This window comes from Haplochromis burtoni, unplaced genomic scaffold (genome assembly GCF_018398535.1).
Source record: "Haplochromis burtoni strain Fernald_Lab_line unplaced genomic scaffold, NCSU_Asbu1 Contig_381, whole genome shotgun sequence".
Lineage (NCBI taxonomy): Eukaryota > Metazoa > Chordata > Actinopteri > Cichliformes > Cichlidae > Haplochromis > Haplochromis burtoni.
Genome location: NW_024582742.1, coordinates 175,784 through 186,275, shown reverse-complemented (window position 1 = coordinate 186,275; position 10,492 = coordinate 175,784). Strand labels below are relative to the sequence as shown.

At 40.4% G+C, this 10,492-nt stretch overlaps 1 protein-coding gene across 1 annotated transcript in view; it reads left to right on the top strand.

The window, feature by feature from the left end:
• The window catches only part of LOC102298603 (serine/threonine-protein kinase BRSK2), a 149,159-nt gene extending 141,189 nt beyond the window's left edge, over nucleotides 1–7,970 (top strand). The window contains exons 20-21 of the mRNA XM_042212604.1: nucleotides 1,564–1,611; nucleotides 5,341–7,970. Of these exons, the coding sequence (XP_042068538.1) occupies nucleotides 1,564–1,611; nucleotides 5,341–5,558 (266 nt within the window). The 3' untranslated portion in view covers nucleotides 5,559–7,970. The remainder of the gene's footprint in view (nucleotides 1–1,563; nucleotides 1,612–5,340) is intronic.
• The last annotated feature ends 2,522 nt before the right edge of the window (nucleotides 7,971–10,492 follow it).

Genomic DNA, 10,492 nt, shown 5'->3' with positions numbered 1-10,492 from the left:
CAGCAAAAGTCAGAGGAAATCCATGACGATGTTTATGTGAAGCGTAGTTTGGATCGTCTTTTGCTGCTGGTTCAGTCAGTATTGTTCGGAGAGAGATGAAACCTGCAGCTTCAGAATCGAGCGCAAAAAGGGCGTAAACACAAAACGAGCTGCCGACGCTTCAAAATCAGCGAGCTGTCGGCTTTCAGCCCCGACGACATGTCCATGTTCGTGCCGTCGGGGGAGAAAGGCGACAGCTCACTGATTCTGATGCGTTGGCGGCTTCGCGTTTTGTGTTTATGTCTTTGAGCAGAATCCGTGTTCCTGCTCTCATTTACTCTTTTAGCTGTTTGGTGGTTGTAGAAATTTTGTGAGGTTCAACCTGAGATTATTTAAAAATCGATTCAGGATTTTAATGAATCGATATCACGTTATCCAAGCTAGAATCGATTTTAATCGATAAATCGATCATCAAAACCCAGCCCTGATGATGATGTTTAGATTTTACTTCTTACCCAAAGATTTAGAACAGTCACAGTGGTGCACTAGCTTCTTTTTGTCTTCTTTTTTCGAATCCAGTCCATGCTAGCTTTGTCAGAAAGTCGTGTTCGATTGTTCTTTCTAAAAAACAACAACAAAGAGGTTCAGGTACGTTTGAATTAGGAGGGCCAACCAACACGTGAGGGACGTACTTGCATTGTACAATCATGTCAACATCTTTTAAAAGATCGGGAAGGATTGTGAACGTTCAGCACAGAGAAGTTTTGCTCTCTGCTTCCCTAAACCCAAAGTCTTTGCAAACAGAGATCAGACTGTAAATCGCTCGCTCTGTAGCACAGTTGGGCCTTTAAGTCTCATTATTTCACAGTTTTTGATGAGACTGGTCCACATTACCAAGGAATGCTTTATTTTTTGCATATATATTTGTTTTGAGACTGAAAGGGTTGAGGACATAAAAAGAAAAATCAGGCAAGACTTTACACCATCTGCAGATATCCATCCACTCCATAATTACAGTAAGATGTCATTTTTAGGACATTTATTTACAGCACTTGTCCCTGCTAAGAAAATATCTGCTTACACGACCAACAAATGTTGAGATTTTTTCTTTCTAACTGTCAGTTTTCTTTAGGTGTTTTTTTCATTTTCACTCATTTCACCAACATCCTGTAAAGTTTGGTTCCTATAGAAAAATGTAACGAGAGCGTCAGACTAGCTCGCCACGCTGACTAAACTGTTTGCAGCAGGTTCGCCCATAATATGCTGAATATAAGTTAGTAGGCTCAATACTCCCAACATTAAGGTTTTTCAGTTGGATGTTGGATTAAGAGATTAAGTCGACGTGTTTCTACCTAAACCAATCTAGCAATGACTGAAACACAGAAAATATCACAACAAGGAAGGATCGCAAAATAGCAAACAGGAGAAAGAAATGAGCTGAACATTCATGTGTTTGGAGTCCACTCATGCCAAGAGGGAGTGTAATGTGTTGCCCTGCTGATGTTGGGCTTCAGCTCATGTGTTGATGAAGCACACGGCCTCAGTGCGTGGGTTGGTGTTTCTGACACTGTCCTTTGCTCTCAGATGGCTCTCAGCGCTCAGCTTCTTTGCCCAGTAAATCCTCCAAGCGTGGTAAGGCCCAGAGCGTCCGGGAACTCCCGGCAAACCACCTTAACTCTGGCTTTTAACACACTGGCAACGTCCTGGAGGCCCTTTCACCAACACACTCTGTCTGCACTAACACGTGTGTCTGGGAGCGTGTGAGCTGCAAATAAAATATAATTCATCGTAACAAGTCATTTTAATGGAAAGAAATGGAGTATTTCCAATGAAGAGTAGAAAGTGCTTTGGGGTTTTTTACAACAAGAAACTGAATCCACAGGAAGGCTTCTTAGAGGCACCTCTTTATTTTTCCAGTTGTTTATTCTGAGACAAACATTAGTGTTGATGAGGGCTTTTGAAATTTGGTCTCTTTAAAAAAAATATGCCCAGAATGTGCGCAACTCAGTGACTTCCTTTAATCAAACAAAACCAATGTGATGCATCAACATACTGAGCCAATTTCTGACCCAAGCTCCACCAGTGTCAGTAACAGAGGCATGTTTAAGTTTTATTGGATTTTAATAATGCTCTTTGAATAGGAACATTTTTTTTAAATGTAATTAACTAATATTTCTTATGGCTCATTTTAGCTAGTCAGTTTTAGCTTTTCAGCTAGGACTAAGCGAGTCTGGGCGCAGGTTTATCTCAGTGGGTGAGCAGGCGACCGTGTGGCCGGAGATCCTGAGCTCGAGTCCGATCCGCTGCATGTCTTCTTCCCTCTCTCCCGGTTTTCCTGTCTGTCTTCACTGTCCGAATCCAATAAAGGCCAAAAAAATCATCGTAAAAAGAGGATTAAGCAAGGTATAGAAATTATTTCTAAAAATTAGATTCAAATTCTTTCAGTTTGTGCCAGAAAGATAATGCTCATGTAGCCGCTTATTCACATTTGTTCCTGAGTCTTTCTTTTTTAAATTTTCTTTAATTTGATGAATATATCATTCTGAAACAAAAAATATAATTTTTGTTGAGTGATGAAAGTCATGAACAATAAGAAAACAACGTATGATATGACAGCAGTGTGTTAAAAAGTAGTGCTGTCAGCGTTAATCTCATTAAAATGACGTTAACGCATTAACGCGTTACGTTAGCGAGTTAGTGCGTGGAGCTGCACGACATCAAGGCGTTAGCGCAGTCAGCTCGTTAATGCGATAGCCCCGTGCAGCCCCACACACGGGGCGATCCACGCTAACGTAGATTTGCCGTGTTAATGCGGTTTTGGCATTAACGCCATTTTAATGAGATTAACGCTGACAGCACTATTAAAAAGGTTTTCACCTGACAAATCTAAAAGGGCCTAATTATTAGTGTTTAACAACTTTTTTTTATTGATGGACAATGAAAATAATTTGTTCAAAAGCCACACAGACTGACCATTAAGCTTTCTAAACACAGAGACATCCAGTTTATGATTTCATAAGGACGATGATGGAAGGCAGTGAATTCTCCAGTCTGAGGGGCAATGGGCATCTTTCTTTATGTAAAAGATTATTTTAAACGTCGTGGGGCCCACTAATTGGCCACTTGGTCAAAGTTACTGGGCTATGTAGTGTCAGTGATGTTTCCACGGTAGTTTTGGCTGAGTTAGGGAACACAATGACTTGATACGATGACTATATTTCTGTGTGTTTGGGGTTGGAGGTTGGCATTGGGGCTTTACTAGCCTTATTAAGCCTTTGCATGATAATGCTTGATACCAGGTTGTTCACCCCTCCTCTATAACTTTCCATATTTAACCTCACTTGAACAAAAGATCAGACACAAATGGAACACATGTGTGCGTGTTGTCAGAGGGGGACGATGGTAAGTTCTCAGGACACGCCTTCACTCTTCATGCACATTCAAAACCAACACCAACAGATGCTCACTGAAGGATGTACCGTTTTAAACTAACCCTGTGATGTGTATTAATGTGTGCACCGTGCTGTATTGTTGCATGTTTTATTCATTCATTGCTGTTTAAAAGCACTGATCAAAAGACTTATCAAATGTTGTTGTGATGGATGTTGGTATAATGGGGAGTTAACTGGAGCTTTGGAAGACATTTGCACTGACATGGTTTACCGCCCTTTATTTCACTGCTTAATGCAAAAGTAACACAATAAAAAAACAATGGTTAGAGACTGCAGCACGGTTATCATGATTATTGTGATTGTGTGCAATGAACTCATTGTTGCCACTTCTGCATCCATTCATAGCCAGATTAATAAACTGGTAAAGATCTGTTGCCCTTCTAAATAGACAGAAATGTATACTAACTGATTAGAGTCCAGCCAGAACCTCAGAGATCTAAACAGAAATTCCTGATGTAGTTGCTGCAGGACAGCGATTTAACTGCAGAATGACAAAGTCACTCAGCAACCTTGTCTTCATATAGAAATATAACCAGGATGCAAACAGCTGAGTCATGTCTGACGAGATGCTTCTAAGAGAAGCTGCAGTCATTGGCACAAACCAAAGCTGATTGATTGTAATTTGCTTTTGTTAAATTAGGGGACAGTTTGCAGACCTTCCCTCACCAGCTGTCCTGTGTAAACACTGTGCTTGTTTCAGCTGCAGTCAGTCACCAAATGTGAAAAAAATCAATGTAGGGAAAACCACCAATTTTTTTTAATCTCCTCTATTCACAAGGAGGATGCTGTCCTATTTTTACTCTGTTGCAGGGAAGATGTGGAAGACTAAGAGTGCTCTTAGAGTCTGTATCTCTAGAGTCTGCTGAGAATCGGGACATTTTTTTATTTTTCACTGTCACAATAAACCAGTTATTTGATCATCTACAGTACAGACGGTGGCTTTTATTAAATAACACGTTAATGCTGCATTAACAAAATTAGAAACTAATGCAGGCTCAAAGCCTGTTACGACAGGCTGACTAAGCTTTTTTATCAAAAACATTTTATTAGACATAGCCACTGCGATCTCGCCCTTCGGTTTGTCGACATACGTTCTTGAGCCGTTTGTGCTGTGAAGTCATATTTTTTAATGTTTGTGGGGAAACACTTTTGGACTCAAATGGCTAAAATTATCATCTGTTGAGGGTGGCAGTCTATGTGTTGGTGGTTTATGAAAATGTAATTGAACGCTGTTTAAAGAGCACAAATTATACCATTTGGAATCATTCTTGTGTACAGCAGTGAAGCAAAAAAGTGAACTTTTAAGCCATATGTTCCTATTGGTTTTTCCCTTACAGCTTCATAGTTGTACTATGGTTTTACAGGAAACACTGAGTCCTGGGTTTTTAGTCATTTATTTTTTTTAACAATGACTTCAATTTACTCATCCCTCTAAAAACCCCGTAAGAAATGTCCCTCTAAGCTAGCTGTTGAAACCAAAAGCTGAACCCAGGTATCCGTCAGGTCATGATAAACTTCCAGTTTAAAAGCTCTTCCCTCTGCGGTGTCAGCTGAGATTTGGTGGCGCGGTTCTGATGGTAAGATTCGAAATGTCTTCCAGTGCTCCTGTTGGTTCTCCATGTTGCAGGGAAACTGAGACTCAGAGACCAAAGAAACCTCTCGCAGTAAAAGTGATGGAAGTCCTGATACAACCAGTGTCGTTTTGGTGCCACCTCTTCTTCGTCTGGCCTAAAAACAAAAGCTCTGACTTCAGTTGTCTCGGTCGTAAGAGTCTCCTTTCCTAGCTCCACTCCTCTCATTCCTCCATCACGTCCTCTTCCTCTCCTCATGTTAACCCCATTGCTCATTTGTTGTTTGTTCTCTCTCTCTCTCTCTCTCTCTCTTTTTTCTTTTCTTCCCGTCTGTGTAGGCAGCCCGTTGAGTAACTTCTTTGACGTAATTAAACAGCTTTTTTCAGACGAGAAGAACATCCAAGCGTCCCACTCCCCCGGCGCCACGCCTAGCTCCCCCACCAAGCATACCCCCAGCAGCAAGCCCAACCAGCCCCCACCTAATGACTCTAAATGCCCCCCTGGCAAAGACAAAACAAAGATGGCTGCCAGCAGCAGGACACAGGAACAACCTTAAGGAGCCGTAGCTGTGCATGACTAGATGAAAGCAGTAATCAGGTCATTAAATAAGAGAAATTAGGAGAGCTGCTAACTTTGCCCTTTAGTTAAGAATAAAACAAGAAGATCTACTTTTTGCCTATAAATTTTGTACTTAATAATGGGAATGGCTATTTCAGTTTAAAAGTCGATCAGTATTTTACAATAAGTAGCAGATGTAGCTTCGTCGTCCCTACCTTGTGTCCCTCTGTGTCCTCCTCACATGTGTGATGGCTTGACTTGTCTCTGCCACCAGGGATCATCCATAATAACTATTAACCTTGGCGAGACGGCTGACAGCGGCCTGCTGGGCCTGCCAGCACCAGGAGAGTTTGAAACTGGAAAAGACTGAGGACCACTTCCCTAGCCCACTTGAATCCACTCCCCCCGCCCTATATCTTTGAGTCTCTTCCTGCTGCCGCATCAGTAGAGTACACTTCACCCCGCCAGACCAAACACAGACACGTCTTGGAAGACTTGTAAAAAGAAAAAGAAAAAAAGCCTTAAGACAGTGACGTTTGTCAGTCTGCACACATGTATACCCTCTCCCTCTTTCTTCCATTTCTCCTACATGTACATAAAAAAATGCACCCACACATACACCTCGGCATAAACAACCTGTTCGCGTGATGAACTTGAAATCGAGATGGGATGCAGGAGCGATGGAAGAAAGCAAAGGTGGACGGATGGATCAACAAACACTGGCTGGATTGTAATTCTTTTTAAAATCATATTTCTTTGTGAGCAGCAGGTTCTTTTAGCTCGCTCTGTGGTGTTTCTGTACATGGGTTCTTGCAATTAAAGACTGCCCATAAAAGTATGATAAAGAGGGTTGGCGGTGGTAATATTATATAAATGAATGATCTATTCTGTTGTACAGACTAAACTATGTCCCTGCTTAGTGTCAAAAAGTGTAGTAGTGGCATTATGTTTTAGAGTTTTTGCCATATTTTCTTTTGTATTCACGAACAGGCACGGCCACACCAGCATTTGAAATGTTTCATTGTAACAGTAGATGGTGCTCACATACAGGAAGAGACCTGCAACAGAGGTCGTGGGGAGTCAAGAAATAATGCAACTGCTAGCGATAACGGCAAAACAACCTTTGTTAATGTGAGGTACACGAATAGTAATCTAAATGAGCTAGTTAGCTAGCTGCAGACTTGCTAGCTAAACTTAGTTTCTCACTTCAGACGGAAGAGCCCATTACGGTAAAAAATAGAAAATGCTCAAAAAGCCATCTTGGATTTAGCGCTAGCAAGTTCTTGCTAGCTAGCGCGTTGACCGTTAACATTGCCCAGGAAATTTTGCTGGTGTGACCAGGCCTTTTTGCTTAGTCGTCTCCTTTTTATTTTGCACTTTGAACATTTGTCTTGAGTTACACCATTTCAGTATGTTTTAAATTTTCTCTTTTATTCCCCAAGTTCTTTTAGATTATCTGCAGGTTTCAGACAATATTGAACTGCTGTGTATATTTTTGTACTTTACTGTATTTTGTCATTTTTTTATTTAATTTATTATTGTTTATTTATATGAAAGATGTAGAGAATGTTTCTTAATGTCAGATTATTTAAGGATATTTTTGTCATGTTTAATTTATTTGACCACTGAGAAATGAAAACATTTGTGTGTGTTTGTTGCTTTCCCTGGTTTTTGATGCAAGAAACCTTGTAATATATGTTTGGGAAAATAATTTACTGTAATTTAAGAATGTAGTTTTAGCCTCTTTGAGAGGAACAAACCCTTTGTTGATAACTGTCCTTTTCCCCATGCCCCGTGCGCATATGACGGCTCAGAACTCACCAAACACTCATTCTGTAAATAAGCCGAGTTTACTGGCAAGCTTATTTAAAAAAGAAAAGAAAAAAACCATAAAAAAACAAGGGGATCCCTATTCTTAGCTTTGACCTTGTATGGTTGTTTGCATGTTCAGCATTTGTCTTTTCTTTGCATGTTGTCGTTGGAATTGTTCTCCTCTTCCCCTTTTCTCTACACGTTTCAGTTCTTTATGTGCATTCATTTGAATTTGCTTTTTTGTTTTTTTACATTTTCATTTAATTTGCTGTCCTTTCTCTTTTTTGATTACTGTGTGCACACAGTAACCGTGCAATGCATTCTCCTTACTCATTCTCTCAAAGAGGGACCTTGCTGGCAATTGGGTCACTCACTCAGCCCATCTGGGTGTGTGTTGAGTTGTCAGAAAGAAAAATTAAAGCAATACCTTTCATCATTCGCTTTCCTCTTTTTCTACTGTGGGAATCCAGAGCACACAGAATGGACTCTTCGGTACTGAGCGCTACTACTGAGCAGGATAACCATTTGCAATGTATTCCCTTGTGATGTTACTGTGAACAACTTCAGTGCTAAAGGAAATAAATCTGTTGACTTTGGAGTAGTATTTGTGTTGCGCCTTTTTTTATTTTATTTATTAGGTTTATTCGTGTAAAGAAGTAAATCTTATATGTTCAGAGTTCCAGTAGTGAAAAATGCACAATTTCTGTTCAAATCTTGGCCTTTCAGACTTTCTGCTGCTCTAATAACTGGTCCAACATGGCCGGTGTCCTGCAGGTTTTAGATCTCACCCTGCGTCAACACGCCTGAATCACATGATTAGTTCATTACCAGGCCTCTGGAGAACATCAGGACATGTTGAGGTCATTTAGCCATTTAAATCAGCTATGTTGGATCACGGACACATCTAAACCTGCAGGACACCAGCCCTCGAGGCCTGGAGTTGCCCACCCCTGATCTAGACCAAGATGGCTTGAATGAACCTTTACATTGTCTTTGTTACATTACTACTTTGATGGTCCCTCATTCTTCCAAAACATACTTTGGTGTTTTGATGATAACCCTGGAAAAATCTGTGTGACCCGTTGGTTCAGTAGAGCTGATCAGTTGCAAAAATGAAAGTCTGCTTCTGTGATCTGCACGTCACCTTCATTGGGTTGTTGTTTATCCTCAGTCAGCCAATCAAAAGTGACGTAAGACTCTTCATCTGAAATACCTTTTTGTTGAGAACTTGGGGGAAGACCACCTTAAATTAGCGTTTCTTTCTTGCAAGTAGTGCTACTGCATAAACGTAATGGTCATAACTCCCTAGTAATGCTGCAGCCAAGCATAGAAAATACTTAAATTATACTAAACATCATATTAAAGCAGTCAGTTGAAAGAAATCAATTCTGCAAGTTACAGTTCTTAGATCATTTAAAAGACTAATGTACATCAAAGTGCTTCACAATAAAACCGCAGTGCAGGCAGGGCAAAGTACAAATAGTACAATTATACTTAAAATTGCATTAACATGGTGTAGTGCAGGCAAACTAATTTGAAAGTCAAACTAATTTGTTTCAAAAGCTAAGTACAAACAAGTGTGTTTTTAAACGGGATTTGAACAATTGAATCGATTCCGAAGTACGGATTTCGACTAGGAGGTTATTCCAGAGTCTAGGGGCAGCGATGGCAAATGCACGGTCACCTCCGTTTTTTAAACGAGACCTTGGTCGCATTAGGAGAAGTTGGCTGGAGGATCTTAGTGCTCTCTTTGCGTTGTACGGATCAAGGAGATCAGTTAAGTAGCTAGGGCCCAGGTTATTTAGAATTTTAAAAGTGAGCAGAAGGATTTTGAAATCAATGCAATATTTGACGGGAAGCCAGTGTAGGTTAGCGAGGACAGGGGTGATGTGCTCATGCCTTCTAGTGCCAGTTAAGAGGCGTGGTGCTGCATTTTGGACTAATTGCAGGCACTGAAGGAGGGAGAGTTGCAATAGTCCAAACTAAAAGTGATGAAAGCATGGATAAGTTTTTCGAGTTCTTTATATGATAAATAGGGCTTAGCTTTGGAAATTTGGCGTAATTGATAAAAGCTGGTTTTTAACACAGTGGATACTTGCTTGTTTAATTTAAAAGAACTATCGATGAGCACTTCGAGGTTTCTGGCAGAATGAGAAAAGTGGCTGGCAAAAGACCCCATTGTATCAGTTAGCTGGCCCAGGGGAACGTGGCTATCAAAAGCACTCATTTTTGTTTTTCTTTCATTTAAGAGAATTCTGGGATAGCCAGTCTTTAACCTCCCGCAGACATTCGAACAAAGGCGAGAGCGGGGACGAGGCATCCAAATTTAGAGGAAAGTAAATTTGGATATCATCTGCATAGTAGTGATAGGAGATGTTATGTTTTTTTAAAGATGAGTCCCAAGGGCAGCATGTACAAGGAGAACAGCGTGGGACTTAATACGGACCCCTGAGGCACACCACAATTAACAGGGGAAGAAGAGGAAGAGTATTTCCCCATGGTGACAGAGAAGTATCTGTCTGATAGATACGATTTAAACCATGAAAGAACATTACCTTTAAGGCCAACTACATGTTCTAGCCTTGTTAGGAGAATATTATGGTCTAGCGTATTGAAAGCAGAAGTTAGATCTAATAAGACTAGAGTCACAGGGCGGCAGTTAGGAGGAGATCATTAAAACCTCTCAATAAGGCTGTCTCGGTACTATGACAGGGTTTGAATCCAGATTGAAATTTGTCACTGACACCACGTCTCTAAGAAGGACTATTTGTTTTTACATTTTAGACATGAAAGGAAGTTTAGAGGACTGTTGGGGTCAGCGTTGCTTTTCTTGATTACAGGTTGTACGGCTGTGTGTTTGAAGGCAGTCGGAACCAGTGGCGTGTCTAGAAAATTTTTGTTGGGGGGCCAGGTAGGGGCACAGATTTGGAGAAGGGTGGCAGATGTAATGTAATGTTAAAAAAAAATTCTACCAAGCGTTAACCATAATTCAATAACCCTATAAACCTAATAACCGAATGCGCTTTTAACTCTTATTAGAATGAGATTTTAAACACTACAAGTGCCTGGGATAATATACAAATATTACATTTCATTAAATTAAAAAAAAACTGTTATTTA